A 16,741-nucleotide genomic window follows, 5' to 3' on the forward strand; every position below is an offset into this window, starting at 1 on the left:
GAGCATCTCTCTTCTAACTATGAACTCTCTAAAACAGGGCTCTTTAACTTTTTGTCATGTCAAAGACCCCTTTCAAGTTATAGAGATGCAGCAAGGACACCCTGTTATTACTGAAAATAAAAATGTCTATAAAAGTTGTCTATAATAACATAAAGCATCATATTAACAAATGTTTTTATCGCATTAAGATACTGTTCAACTGTTAAAATTATTATTGATGTTCAGAGACATATATTTCAGTATAATTGAATTAATATACAGTTGTGGTCAAAAGTTTACATACACCTTGCAGAATCTGCAAAATGTTAATTCTTTTAGCAAAATAAGAGGGATCATACCAAATGCATGTTATTTTTTATTTAGTACTGACCTGAATAAGATACATCACAAAAAAGATGTTTACATATAGTCCACAAAAAATAATAGTTGAATTTATAAAAATTACCTCGTTCAAAAGTTTACATACACTTGATTCTTAATACTATGCTGTTAGCTGAATGATCCACAGCTGTATTTTTTGTTGGTGATAGTTGTTCATGAGTCCCTTGTTTGTCCTGAACAGTTAAACTGCCTGCTGTTCTTCAGAAAAAAATCCATCAGGTTCACATATGCTTTGGTTTTTCAGCATTTTTTTTGTGTATTTGAACCCTTTTCTTGAACTATTGAAATCCATCTTTTCACCCTGAGGACAACTTGTATTCAACTATTACAGAAGGTTCAAACGCTCACTAATGCTTTAGAAGGAAAAACGATGCATTAAGGGGTGTGAACAGAATGAAGGTGTGTACATTTGTCTTATTTTTTTATTTAATACTGCCCTTCAGAAGCTACAGAAGATACTTGCATGTTTCCCCTCAGACAAAGTAAGTTCAATTTACCCTGATCTTCAAATTTAAAAAGTTCTCACTCCTTTATTGCATTGTGTTTCTTTCTGGAGCATCAGTGAAAGTTTTAACCTTCTGTAATAGTTGCATATGAGTCCCTCAGTTGTCCTCAGGGTGAAAAGATGGATCTCAAAACCATACAGTCATTGTTGGAAAGGGTTCAAATACACAAAAATGCTGAAAAACCAAAGAAACCATGGGATCTAAAGAATTTTTCCGAAGAACAGCAGGCAGTTTAACTGTCCAGAACAAACAAGGGACTCATGAACAACTATTACTAAACAGAAAAAAAACACAGCTGTGGATCATTTAGATCAAAACACAGTATTTAGAATCAAGTGTATGTTAACTTTTGAACAGGGAAATATCTTATTTAGGTCAGTACTAAACAAAAAATAACATGCATGTTGTATGAGCTCTCTTATTTTGCTAAAACAATTAACATTTTGTAGATTCTGCAAGGTGTATGTACACTTTTGAAATCAACTGCCTTGTCTACATTTGAAACTGCATCACTTTTTTCTCTGTTTTGGCCTTCTGTCCACACTGAGATGCTGTTTTTTCATGGAAAACTGAGCTTTTTGAAAACACTCTCTAAAGTATGTAAAAACATAGTAATAAATAATGACACGTTTAGTCATGTGACACATACTGTATTGTACTAATAGATATCAATGTTTATTGGTATTGTGCCTATTTACGTTTACACCGTTGCTAAAATATGAATGAGAACCTTTAGGAAAACCCTTGAAAATGCTAATATGGACAGAGCATTTTAAAACTAAAATGCCATTTTCAAATGTATGCAGATTAATGAAGACAGTAGTATTTATTCATAATCTAAATTATCTTGTATTGTTATATTTTTAGTTAGTTTTAGAAAGTGTTAGAATTTTTGTGATTTTTAATAGATCTTAAATATTTCAATTTAGCTTTATTTTTATTTCAATTTGAGCAATTTTAGTACTTCAATCTGTTTTATTTCACTAATTTGCCAAGGCTACATTTCTAATTTTCATTTAATCTTTTGAAGTTATATAGTTATGTAGTTTTTCACTAATAGTTTTAAAATCAAAAATAACATTCTTTTTCCCCCAGATTTATTTCAGTTACAAAAAAAAGACAATAAAAAGCAATAAAAAGACTTGTACTTTCCCCCCACACACATACGTTTGAGATCAAACAATATTTCATGTTGATGCTGACATGATTTCACTAGACTTTGTGTTTTATGCATGCTATAAATATGGCATGTGTCATTCGCTTGTGTTTTCGTGATCAAACTCACTTTACGTAGAAATCCAGATGCCGCGGAAACTCCAGCTTTCCGGACAGGATCTTCTGGTAGATGCCAAAGGGATTATCATCAAAAAATGGTGGATACCTTAGAAAAAAAATACAACCAATTAATGTGTCAGAATGACACCGAGCAGTTCCTCCATCTTATTGACGGTTTAAGTGAATTCAATAGTTCTAAAATGCCAAAAAACGAAGACTTAATCTTTGGCTTAGTCCTGTCAGATTAGTCATATAAAAACCTCTACAATGATTCATATACAGACCAGAACTGGAACTATGGACATTGGACACATCAGCAAACAGATGCGGACAAACACAACTGTGACTTAAACCATCAAAGACCAAACTTAAATTTGCAAAAAAAAAGTCAATTTTTACCTCAATATAAGAGCAAATTTAATACTGAATTTAACCTCACTTTTATGTGTGAATTTCACAGATGCATCCCTGGTCTGCACCACTGGAGGTATGCAACGGTTGAAAGTTATACTGTGTCTCAGTATTAGTGTTGGGTTCGAGTCCACCTAAGTCGAGTCCAAGTCGAGTCCGAGTCTTTAACCATTCGAGTCCGAGTCCAAATGGGTCGAGTCCGAGTCCAACTAAACACTACTGTTTGTCAGTATCTTAACCTGGTTTTAACCTTTACAACTAGAATAAGGCAATGCCAATTTAAATGTAACAAAAGCAAACCTCTTGCATATTGCCATTTGGATTTTTGATTTCACACCATCTCATAATTAGTGTCCTGCTCAGCAAACTTAAAGTCATGTAACAAAAGTTATAGCTTATGTATTGTGACATATTTCAGAGTGAAATAGCTTTTAGAATGTGAAAAATTATAGGGCAGGACAGAACTTGACTTTATTTGTTGTTATATAGTAAACGTATAAATTCAATGGGGTGGGTAGGAAGCTTAGTGAATGAGACCTGAGGAGCAGAGAAAGCACCTCCTATCTCTGTGGCTGTGTTTTGGGTTTTATATGACGAATGGTTAGACCTTAGATAGGGTAGATGGCATTTATTTATTTTTTTCTTGGATGAAAATGAGGCTGTGAGGGTTAATGACAGTTTTTAAGTAGCAGTCTACGGAAGCCAGAGAATAAAAGAGTAAAAAAAGTACATTTGAGTTTATATTTAAAAATTTCACGATTCCGAGATTATATCTCACAATTCTGATAAGAAAAGTCATTCTCCCTTTTCCCTTTTCAGCTCAAAATTAATGAGTTTATATCCCACACTTCTGGCATTTTTTCCCCTCATAACTGACAAACTCACTACTGTTGAGGTAAATTGAGTTATAAAGTCTGAAATACAACATATGAACGACATATAAAAAAAAATGTCTGAATTGTGAGATTAAATAAATGTAATATGACGCAGTCTGCTGCAGCAGGTTTACGCTGCTGTCGCTTTAAGTACGGACGCACAGATCATATATTTTGACACATCTGTATTTCTCCCAACTGTTCAAATTAACTCAAGACAAAACCGACTGCATTTACATGAATACTCTCCAAGATGGTGCATTTTGACATTATTTTTCGTGTAAGTGTGTAGCAATAACATGCAATAGAATGCTTAATTCAGCATTCACATGCTGACTGAGAGGCGCTTTCGGTGAGCCCGCTTTGGGAATGTGTATGCAAAGAAACCAGCTGGCTTTCAAGTACTTGCAAGACTTTTAAACACATGTGAATACTGAATGTCACTTTCGTAATATGCATCGAGTCAATAAAATTTCCATCAACTGTCCTGGACTCGGCTATAATTCCCGAGTCCGAAAAGCTTGAGTCCGAGTCAAAATGCATCCGAGTCCGTGACCAGTCCGAGGCCGTTAAAAATTGTATTAGAGACCGGACTCGAGTCCGAGTACAAGTCCGAGTACCCCAACTCTACTCAGTATAATGCTGTTTCTACACATTCTGATGTGTGTTCTCTAATGTCTGGTAGAGTGATTCTCAAGCTCATACTGTGTTATCCATTACTCCTCCATTAGAGACTTCCAGCCTCGACCAACATGCCATCAAACATACTTGCACTCTCAATGAGCTTGTGTTTAATGCCTGCATCCAGCTGGCACCGAAAAGAGCCGCTGAATATGAGGGATAGATAAGGTGAGAGATGCTAATGAGCCTGTTACTAGGCGACCTGAAATCTCATGAGAGCACAGATCACCGACAATGATGGAACTCAAGTGTCAACAGTGCAGATGAGATGATGAGACATACATCAGTAGCAAAATATAGAGCGAAAGACCCTGCAGTGATTGACACTGAACAAGCCATTACCACAGAGTCGAACAACGGGGAGGACAAATGTGAGATGGCTTAAAAGAGTATTACCCAGAATGACCGCAGTACCGTATTATTCAAAGAAATAGTCGAAAAAAAAGGTAAAATTGCCAAAAGTGTACTTTCCCTCAGACCATCCAAGATGAGTTTTTCTTTTCACAGAAACAGATTTGGAGAAATTTAGCATTACATCAGTTGCTCACCAATGAATCCTCTGCAGTGAATGGGTGCCATCAGAATGATAGTCCAAACAGCTGATAAAAACATCACTATAAACCACAAGTAATCCACATGACTCCAATCCATCAATTAATGTCTTATGCAGAAAAAAGCTGTGTGTTTATAATAAACAAATCCATCATTTGGGCATTTTAACTTTAAACCACTGCTTCAGGCCAAAACACAAGTCCATAATTCATAACAACACTTGCTCCAGTGAAAACGTCTGTTCCTTCTTTGTTCAAAATCCATCAACATATTTGTTTATAACTGGTTTAGGCTGTTTTCACTTGTTTGTTCATTCAGACAAGATGACTTTTTTAACTAGAGAAAGCAATATTATAGAAAGAGGACTCGCATTTTACTAAAGTAATGGTTGTTTCTTACAAATACAAAAGCTTTTCACTTGACAAGATGTTAATTAATGGACTGAGAATTAATTGTGGATTATTGTAATATTTTTACCAGCTGTTTGGACTTTCATTCTGGCGGCACCCATTCACTGCAGAGGATCCAGTGATATAATGCTTTTTTTCCCTCTACAAATTATTTCTTCAAATCTGTTCTGATGACAATGGCCTGAGAGTGAGTAAACTTTCTGCAATTTTTTTTAAATATTAATTTTTGGGTTCAGATTTAATACTTAATTTTAGTCTAGACCAACTGTATACCATAGACATATTTCAGTCATATACACCACCAGTCATAAGTTTTTGAACAGTTTTTTAAAAAAAAGTCTCTTCTGCTCATTAAGCCTGCATTTTGATCCGAAGCACAGCAAAACCAGTAAAATGTTGAAATATTTTTACTATTTAAACTACCTGTTTTATATTTGAAAACACACAAAAAAAAAATTTATTTTTATTATTTTTTGGGTGGAAAAAAATGATAGAAATCAATACTTTTATTTAGCACGGATGCTTAAAATTAAATCGAAAGTAATGATAAACACATATATAATGTTACAAAATATTTCTATTTCAGATGATGTTCTTCTGAACTTTCTATTCATCAAAGAAACCTGAAATAACTCTGTTTTTAACATAATAATAATAATAATAATAATAATAATAATAATAATAAATGATTTTTGCAGCAAATCAGAATATTATAAGGATTTCTGAAGAATCACGTGACTGAAGAAATTATGCTAAAAATACAGCATTGAAAGCACAGGAATTAATAACATTTTAAAATATACATTTAAATAGAAAACAAAAAAATTGTACTTTGGATCAAATAAATGCAGGCTTGGTGAGCAGAATATACTTCTTTAAAAACATTAAAAATCTTACTGTTCAAAACATTTTGACTGGTAGCGTACATTACTGATGATTTATTATTATTTTTATTTAATTTTTTTATGCCTGAGTGTCTGGTCACCATATACTGTTAATGAATAGAATGACAGAATTTTCTATCCCTTTAAAGACATCTAGCTGCGGCCTTCTGAAAGAAGTAAAATAAGGTGGTTCCACATAATGGATTGACCAGGACTGACAGTACTGACTGAATGTGGAAACCATAAACAGAGAGAGAGAGGCCAGGAGAGCAGAACTTGCAGCTATTCCTTCTCGTGGGTGATGGAAAAGAGCAACGGAGAGAAGGAGAAAGCGAGCAGAAGAGACATATTAGTCTCTATAGTGTTACTGTAAGCAGTGGCTGGTGACAGGGGAAAAAGGAGAATTATGAAACGGCAACTTTTACATAACAGCACAGGTGTCGCCAAGATTCCACTGAGAAAAAGATAAAAAAAAAAAAAGAACACAGCTTTTTTAAAAAAGTGTGCTCTTGAACTGTTGGAAGTAGCTATTGTATTATAGCAAAGACTGTAAACTGATTGAAAATCAAATTTATGATGATTTGAGGATTAATTAATCAAAAGTAATGTATATTAGTCAATCAATTTATTAATATTTGTTAAGAAAATAAATTATTGTGGCTTCAATATGTTTAGACCATTAATGTGTTGCTTTATTTCTTTAGTATTGAATAAGTTCACTACTGGCCTAAATTTCAATCTGCCAATTTGTCTGTTCACACAGGAGCCATTATTGAATATTTTCAAACCGTTAATCTAAGCACAAATGCAGAGCAGACTAACATTTATTTATGCATTTTGTCTGGCTCTTTTTCAGCACCTTGCGCTGTGACTGTAGTATTTTAAAGACACTTTGAAAAATGCGTCTTGAGACCCTTGAATTCTGTTCTCCATACAGCTGTTTTTGAACTCAAGGGCTCTCTGCTTTTAGTAAATGTGATTGTTGCCTGTAGTAGCACCTGGGTGGACATATGCATCGCAGGTAGGTGGTATTCCTAAAAATGCTCATTATAAAGTTTGCATATGGGTCAGATGATGATTAATTTTGTATATAGTCATATATGTGACCCTGGACCACAAAACCAGTCATAAGGTTACATTTTACAAAACTGAGATATATACATCATATGAAAGTTCAATAAATAAGCTTTCTATTGATGTATGGTTTGTTAGGATAGGACAATATTTGGCCGAGATACATCTATTTGAAAATCTGAAATCTAAGGGTGCAAAAAATCAAAATACTGAGAAAATCACCTTTAAAGTTGTCCAAATTAAGTTCTTAGCAATGCATATTACTAATCAAAAATTACATTTTGATAGGTTTACAGTAGGAATTTTACAAAAAATCTTCATGGAACATGATCTTTACTTAATTTCCTAATGATTTTTGACATAAAAGAAAAATCAATAATTTTGACCCATACAATGTATTTTTGCTATTGCTACAAATATACCCCAGTGACTTAAGACTGGTTTTGTGGTCCAGGGTCACATATGCCTTTTTTTTTCCAACCTGATCTCATGACGAAAAAGTACCTGTGGGAACTTTTTTTTTGCAAGACACGAAATACGAACCGCCATGTGCATTTCGTGACACATTCAACGTGAAATGTCCACTAAGTGGCGCTAAAAGAGTGTTCCTTTGTTTGCTTTTTTCCTCGGAACAGATGAACGCATATATGGTATGTTTTATGTGACGTTGGTTTTGTACGTGTCACTGCAGTTCTGACTTGAAATGTCCGTTGAGTGGTGCTATAACTCTGTGACGTTTTAAAATAATGTACCATCTGAACACCTAATCCTACCCGATAGTATGAAAAGTGAATGTGACGTAAAACCGCAATTGCAAGCATGCCATTTTAGCTTGTTTTTCGATCTCTCATCTTTCAGCTCTTTCTTTGTGAGCCATGTTTTTCACGGGATTCATACCCAAGTCCAATTTAATGCCGGCTGAGCTACTGAGCAAGCTTGTTACGTCCAGAAAGCGAAACATATGGAGCTGTAATCATAACTGTGTTCGAAAACGATTACAAGTGCTCACCGTTTTACTCTCGTTTCTGTTGGAAACTGCAGTGATTTGTACTTCTTGGCATGTATTTCTCATCTTGCGGAAAATTTCCCACAGGTATGTTTTTTTCATGAGATCAGGTAGTGGTAATGGCTTCTGTCTAGCCATCCTACCCCATAGCCCAGACATATGAAGATAACAGGATATTGTTGTCACATGCAGCAAGGGACCAGTACTTGTCAGTTTTATATACCCTGTGCCTTGTACTTTGCAATGTCATTGAGGTGCCCCAGTGTCACCATGTGTGATTGAGTGCTGTCAAGGTATTCCATGTCCAATCTAATGTTTTGGAAATACCCTGTAGCCTTTGTAAGATCTTCACAGACAAAAAGACACAAACTGATGCTAACGATCTCTTAGAGAAATAGCTGCTTTACATTAAGTATTAATCAGCATCACTTAAATGATGTATTAAAGTGCCCCTATTATGACATTTTCAATATTGCCTTTCATGCAGTATGTAATGTAACTGTATGTAAAGGTAAGTGATCTGCAAAGTTGTAAAGCCGGAAGTGCATGATAAATAAAGTTATTGTCTCTCACAAGCAAGAAAGAAGACTCTTGAAAGAAGTCTCCTAGAAAGAATAACCTACCTGGTCTCATGATGACAACGTACCTCTGGGAACTTTTTCGCAAGACGCGATACGTAATACGTACATATGACTGCAGTTTCCAACAGAAATGAACACTAGAGGTGGTAATCGTTTTCGTACACAGTTATTTTATACAGCTCCATAGGTTTCGCTTTCCAGGCGTATCAAGCTTCCTCTGTATCTCAGTCGGCACTGAATTTGGATGCGCAATCCATGGGTACGAATCCCGTGAAAAACAAAACTCACAATGAAAGAGCTGAAAGATGAGAAATCAAAAAACAAGCTAAAACGGCATGCTTGCAATTGCGTTTTTTATGTCACATTCGCTTTTGTTCATACTATAGAGTAGGTTTAGGTGTAGTGCAGATGGTACGTTATTTTAAAACGTCACAGAGCATTAAAGTTATAGCGCCACTCAAAAGAAATTTCAAGTCAGAACTGCGGTGACACACAAAACTAATGTCACATAAAACGTACCATATGTATGTTCATCTGTTTCAGAGAACAAAACGAACACTCTTTTAGCGCCAGCCAGTGAACATTTCACATCGAATGCCACAAAACTTATATGGCAGTATGTTTCACGTCTCGCGAAAAAGTTACTTTTTCATCATGAGACCAGGCTGTAAATTTCTATCAAGCGTTTAAAATACGGAATTATGACAATGGGCGTATCATTTCTGACACGCAGTACACGCCAGACCAATCACATCCGAGTGGGCTATCTGACCAATCAGAGCAGAGTAGGCTCAAAGAGAGGAGGGGTTTAGAGACTGAACCTTAGAACAGCTTCAAACTAATCACTTGAGAATTGTTGGAAAAATAAGGTGATATTAAATACATATTTTGAGAAACAAAAGTGCTTTTTGACCTTGCATGCAGGTAAACCATTTGTAGGAGACTCTTGGGTCAGTAAAAGCCTCCTTTAGTGATCCAATGTGTTTCTGTAAGAAAAATATCCATATTTAAAACGTAAGAATCACTTTAATCTAGTTTGTTGCTTTGGGAAGGGGCGTGAGCAGTGGGACTGCTAACCAATCACAACACATTTGGTTTTTCGGAAGGTGGAACGAGGAGCATTTTCTAGTGCACCCCCAAAACAAAATAAAGACTTTGTAAAAGAGCATAACAGGAGCCCTTTAAGAGGGTCATAGCAGGGGCACTTTAATTACAAAAACCTGCCGTTTTACTAGGGGTGTTTAGACTTTTTACAATATATCTACTACACCATACTGTTCAAAAGTTTGGGTTATATATTTTAAAGATTTTGAAAGTTCCTTGAAATGCTATTTTAGGATTCAGGATTTTTTACTGAGTTGCCAGTTACAGTTAAAACTAACAGAAAAAATATACATCAAGTTTACATGAACTCTGAAGCTAATCAAGGAAGAGAGCCTAGAGTGAGACTACAGTTTCCTCTTAAACTCTCAGAGGAAGCTGCATGTGTCGTTTCCTATGGACCCCCCTATGATCTGAGTGTAAGTTTCTCTCACATTTACATAAATGCAACTTTTTACTCTCTCTCTTTTTTTACACACCCCAGATATTTAAGGTCTCTAACCATATCTCAATCTAAAATACATCTGTTTTTTATTTTCCCGTCTTTGTGAACCAAGATTTTTCTTTTGGGACATGTTCACCAATTCTGTACCTACACATAGTTAAGTCTGAAATAAAATAGCAGCAACAAATCATTTGCTCACATACGCTGTCACTACGTTGAGGTTGTGACTCTTTGCATGGCTCAGGCCAGGAGAAGTCATTTCAACTGCATTTTCCACGAAGGAGTCTCAAAGGACCTTTGACATACACGGACAAGCACACCTACAGTCTCAGAGATGACTAAAGGGAGCTTTTGTATGTCTGGCCAAGCTGAGCCAATGTCCATGTGTCTGTCTCTTAAAAAAAAAAAAAGGAGATGCAGGTCATTTTCTCTCACTCACATGCAGGAGCCAAAACTTCAAAAGAAGTCTGGGATGCATGAAGAGGGTGGGTCACTTTTTCCTCTACACGAGAGCCTGTGAAAGCTCTAGGGTAGATTTCGAGTCTGCAACACTCAGGTGGGAGAATGGAGCAGTTTGGATGGGATATACACTACAGCATCCAAAAAAATTATACCAGGAGGGAAGGAGATTACTTTCTTGCACGTTTACTTGTGCAAGACAGATATAATGCTGAAAGTGTCTGATCCTAGTGTCCAAAATTTATCTACAAATTTTGCTTGCTGTTCTACCACACATTTATGGCCACACGTGCTGTAATAACAGTTTAATCTGGAGGTAATCTTTTTGTAAACAAGATCTATTCCAAGAAACACATCTGCCCCCTGAGATACTGTAAATGTGAACAGATTATCTGTGTGCATAGTTTGCGCACACTAAATATAGGCTGCAGGGATAAACGTCTAGGCAAATAGGGATAAATATCATAATAAGGATAAATATCGAGGCAGCACTGAAAGAGGCCATCTGCTTTGAGAAAGAACTACTTCACTGCTGCCCTCTAGTGGTGAATCTCTGACAATAGCTTATTTTTCCTGATCTCACGCCAATCCAAATAGAGTGTGAGCCATACAGGATAAAATAGCAAGTGTTATTTTTCTTCACATATTTATTCATGACTGGTTCTGGTCAAGTAGCCATTAACTGAAGGGCAGTGAAATTATACATGGAAAATAGTTGTCATAAAATAGGATTTGAAGTGCCCATTTTTCTCACAAACACGTGAAAGTCACCCACATGTGGTGAATTTTTAAAAGATGGAAATTCAATTACCAAGTTGTTTTGCTGTAAATCAGTGGTTTTCAGACTCCTAACCAACCCAGTTACTCCCAATAATAAACATATAGATATTATTGGTAAAACTTAGTAGTAACAATCTACAATTCTTATCAGGTCATTCGTTAATTTTAATTTAAACTGTTTAAATATCTCAGATTCCTGGTTGAAATCCCTAGTGTAAAATGTTTAGGAGGTGATCATAGTCGTCTTACCCGGCAAGCATTTCAAAGATGAGAACACCTAGAGCCCACCAGTCCACGGCTCGTCCGTGACCTTTACTCTGTATCACTTCTGGAGCTAAATACTCAGGAGTACCACATAGAGTCCATGTCCTGGAAAGAAAAAAAATAAAATAGTGATGTACAAAAAGAGACCACAGGGATCAAAAAACACATAGCTGGAAATAAATAACAGTTATGGGTTAAACAGATCGTACTTGATCTGTGATTCACACAGACCAGGCCCCATGGTTCAGCATGCATGTGATCCACAGATTAATTGCAAAAATTTATAGAGATGCACCGATTGCAATTTTCTTGGCCGATACCGATTCCGATTTTTGCCGATTCCGATTTTATTTTTTTAAGAACTGTAATGAAAGCATAGACCTGTACAGAAATATTTTCTTTAATTAAATTTATTTTATAATAAAATACATTTTTAAACATTACAGGATCTTCTTACAACAAAATATCTTTAACAACAAAATAAAGTGCTTTGTGCCTTCGAAAAAGGTATAAAATTAGTTCCTGTAACTAACATAGTATAGTTATACTAACAAAAATCTTTTCCTCAATGTATTTATTTTATTTCATAATACAAGAAATGTATAAACATTACAGCATCTTCTCATGTTAAAATAACTTTAACAAAATAAAGTGCTCTGAGCCTTGAAAACATTAGAAATAAAATATAAGTAACAAAGCAGGCATACAAAAATCAACTTTTCTTCAATGAATTTTATATGGATTTTTTTAAACATTAATTACAGGATCATCTCACAACAATAACTTTAATAACAAAACGTGCACTGTCTTCAAACAGGTATAAAAATCAATGCTAGTACTACATGCTATTACTTGAGCATTGAGATTCCGATCACTAGCCGATCAATCGGTGCATCTCTAAAAATTTACCATATTAGAGTGGAAGTTTATCATTTGGAGGCGTTTACATACGCAAGAGATTTTAAAACATTTCAATGCAAGAAGAAGCGAAAGAGAACTTCAGTAGTCTATATTTGGTACTCTATACTCTGTACTCAACGTGTAAAAAGACTGTATGACTCATTATAATGAGTAGTTATGTCCCCTCTAGATGCAACAAATGCCTCTTAATTATTACATTTCTGTAACTGAATACTACCAACCTTATTTTATTTCTAACTTTGTTCCGCTGTATTGATCTATGCTTGTCATTTGTGTATTTGTTCTTAGTTATTTTTTGGCTGTTCACTTGTTTCTAATCATGTTTGATCTTTTCAGTTAGGCTACTACATTTTACTGTAGTACTTAGCTTTGAGGAATAAATGGAAAACTAACTTATATTCATGTTGTTTTTTTTCTTTCTGATCCGTGACTCAAAATATGTAATATGATTTGAACCGCGAGTTTTGTGACCCGTTGACTATGAAAACAAATTCTATGATGACATAAATAAAGAGCAAATATGTATGATTCTGTACTATTTCTCAGCCAGTAGTGATTTTTTTTTGATCATCATCACTCGCTCTTATGTTGTTTCAAACCTGTATGACTTTTGTTCTTCTGCAGAACACAAAAAAGAATATACACTACCAATCAAAAGTTTTTGAACAGTAAGATTTTCTAGTCTCTTCTGCTCACCAAGCCTGCATTTATTTAATTCAAAGTACAGCAAAAAACAGTACATTTTTTAAATATTTTTACTTTTTAAAATAACTGTTTTCTATTTGAATATATTTTAAAATTTCATTTATTCTGTGATTTCAAAGCTGAATTTTTAGCATCATTACTTCAGTCACATGATCATTCAGAAATCATTTTAATAGTCTAATTTGCTGCTCAAAAACATTTATTATTATTATTATTATTATTATTATTATTATTATTATTATTATTATTATTATTATTATTATGTTGAAAACAGCAAAACAGTTTTTTCAGGTTTCTTTGATGAATAGAAATGTAAAGCAACCTTGCTAAATAAAAGTATTAATTTCTATATATTAAAAAAATGATACTGACTCCAAGCTTTTAAATGTTATAGTGTATAATGTTACAAAAGCTTTTTATTTCAGATAAATGCTGATCTTTGGATCTTTCTATTCATCAAATAATCCTGAAAAAATCTACTCAAATGTTTTAAATATTGATAATAATAATAATAATAATAATAATAATAATAATAATAATAATGAATGTTTTTTTTTTTTTGAAACAGCAAATTAGCATATTAGAATAATTTCTGAAGGATCATGTGACACTGAAGACTGGAATATGATGTAAAAAAAAATAGATTTGATCACAGGAATAAATTTTTGGTGTACAATGGATCAAATAAATAAAGATACTTATTTTAAAAAACATTACAAATCTTACTGTTCAAAAACTTTTGACTGGTAGTGTATTTTAAAAATTGTTGGTTTTGCTGACCATTGACTTTTCAAAACATAGTTTATGTCCCACACAAGAAAGAACGCCATATATGTGTGGAATTGAACTGAAATTTTTTTTTAGATTTTTTTTTTTTCATTTTATAAAAAAAAAAAGCAACAACAAACATTCTGTTTTGCCCAATAAAGTAAAGCAAAAGCGGGACATATTAAACATTAAAGCATTCCAAAATTTTATCACTTAAATCATTATGCTTAGAATAATATTGTCGAAAGAACACACAAACCGGACATTAAATGACTAACTAAATGCATTTCACTGAGGGTCTTCTGTACAAGTATGATATACATTAGTGTAAGCACAGTCAGCCAGTCATTCTTGCGAAATAAAGGAATGATCAGTGTTCCAAACTAAAGGAAAAGCTTAAATAGTTATTTTGCGATGACCTGCTTACCGTACATTCTCTATTTACCATAAATAAATACATGTACACGAAATATGGATTTGTGTTGGCCATATATTTAACCCAGTAAAAATAGATATATAGCCAGTGTAACATAGCCCATCTACTGAAGTGCCTGTTTAGACAGCACACAGAGGGGTGTAATTACAGTACACCTTGTGACAGCTGGCTATCTGGAGCGGATCGTATTGGCTGGTGTAAGGTAGAGACGGTATATCCACTTCAAGCCAAAGATACTATAAGCGTAACTGTATATTGAGCTAGAACCCAGGGTGAAAGCCCACTACACTGTAGTAGAGGGTTTCTGATTACACGGAGTAGCTGCAGCACCATGGGGTGAAATGACAAATCTGTGTTTGTTTGGGGCCATGGGGCCGGTCGATAATTGAGTCTGTTGACCTGTCCTTCAGCAAACGGCTGCCCTTTGCTTCTCTGTCTGGACATGGTTTTTTAACAGAATTATAAGATTGTATCTGTTGATACCAGAATGTAAATAAGGAAATGAGAAGATACATGTAAAAGAGACCATTTTTTCTGCTCTGATTCCGTCAATAACAGTAACTCAATATAAATACATGAGTAACAAAAACCCTATACTGGAGACTACGCATTCTGTAAACAAAAATATTTTGTGACAAAGTATATTGTATAAGTGGGCCGTTCAATAGAATTGGTTTAAAGTCATAGTTGGAAACATCTTGAAAAAATGTGCCTTTTTTCACAAATTAGTAAATTGTATAATATGCAAGGTATACTTTTCTAGTAATTGTGCAGTTAATTCTCATATTGTATTTCCAGAAAGTTTTGGAATATTTGTCCTCTCCCTAAATTTGTCACTAGTGAAACAGTAAAATATCATTTAATAAGAAGGGTTGTATTGATCTAAGATTTTGCTTACATCTTCTATATATTTTTCTATTTTATTATAATGTTTTCAGAGGTAAATCAATAACAATTACAATTTCAACAATATTTCAAGTGTGATTAATGAGATTTGTTGTATTTTGAATACATTTTTTTTTCTCTGTAAAAGGCAAAAAAGTTGATCATACTGATTTCAAAGTTAAGGATTCATTATAAAATCTTAGTTGATAATCCCATGTTTCGGTCGTGACTGCACATTTTCGGTAGTGACAGTAATGTTTTGTTCCCCTTCAGTCGTTTCACTACGACGTTACATATGGGAACTTGCTTGAGAGTCCAATCATCTCTGAGCCTTATTCAAAAGGCCAATGAAAATTGGCGAGTGGCATTTGCATGCCAAGCCACGCCCCGTACATATGGGTATATAAGATGGTATATAAGCCAGTCATTCAGATTTTTGCTTCGGAGCCATCCTGCTTGAGCCTTTAAAAAAAAAAAAACAACGAAGTTCCTGCTCTACTCTTCCCCGCTCACGTGCTGCCCATCTAAAAGAGTTTATATCTAGAAGAGTGTTTGGCAGCCGTCAGCGGGATCCTGCAGGCGGCCGTTCTCACGGCCAAAACAAAGCCTCCTGCTCTCCAGCGAGCAACCCCCTCTTGAGTGCACAGTGGTGCCGTGGTTCCTCCCTGGGCAGACCGGGACTAAAAGAGTAATTTCTCACGGCTGTGTAAAACATTCTTTTCAGAATGGTTTTCCAGCCGTGCGCTGCTGGATGTGGCAGTTTCCTCACCTCCCAAGATGGACATGAACGCTGCCTCACATGTTTGGGCCGAGAACATGCTGAAGCAGCGTTCACGGATGGTTCGTGCGTTCACTGTGAACGTATGACCATAGTCACGCTGAAAAATCGTCGTTCTTTCGCAAGGTGGCTCCCCTCATTGCCCCGCAGCATGTCATTAAGCCGCCAATGCTTTTCGGCCGCCGTGGCAATACACGAGGGGGACTTACGAGTGACAGTGCAGAACGTGCCGCCGGCCCCCAAAGCCCTGCGGCCTTCTGCACTTCAGCGTGACCCCGTTGAGCTCCCAGAGCAGTACGCTTCCCAACCAGCCGGGCTGAGCGTCTCCTTTGGGGCTCCACAGGAGGAAGAGATGTCTGTCGCAGCATCAGAGGGAGAGTCTGAGGGTGAGGCTGACATCTCGGTGGGCCAGCGCCCCACTGTGGTCGCTGCTCCGTCTGAGGTTGATGCCGAACTCTCGGCTATGCTCCTCCGGGCCGCCAGGGGGATCCGTTTGGAGGTGCCTCAGGCTGGATGACTGGCCAGGCGTCCGCCCAGATACAGAGGCGTCCTTCTCACTTCTG

The 16,741-nt window shown here is 35.6% G+C and overlaps 1 protein-coding gene across 1 annotated transcript in view; it reads right to left on the reverse strand.

The window, feature by feature from the left end:
* Nucleotides 1–16,741, reverse strand: part of prkx (protein kinase X-linked) — a 61,752-nt gene that overhangs the window by 13,006 nt on the left and 32,005 nt on the right. The window contains exons 4-5 of the mRNA XM_073842095.1: nt 11,671–11,790; nt 2,173–2,268 (exon numbers count right to left, since the gene is read on the reverse strand). Of these exons, the coding sequence (XP_073698196.1) occupies nt 2,173–2,268; nt 11,671–11,790 (216 nt within the window). The remainder of the gene's footprint in view (nt 1–2,172; nt 2,269–11,670; nt 11,791–16,741) is intronic.

This window comes from Garra rufa, chromosome 6 (genome assembly GCF_049309525.1).
Source record: "Garra rufa chromosome 6, GarRuf1.0, whole genome shotgun sequence".
In the NCBI taxonomy this organism is placed as follows: domain Eukaryota; kingdom Metazoa; phylum Chordata; class Actinopteri; order Cypriniformes; family Cyprinidae; genus Garra; species Garra rufa.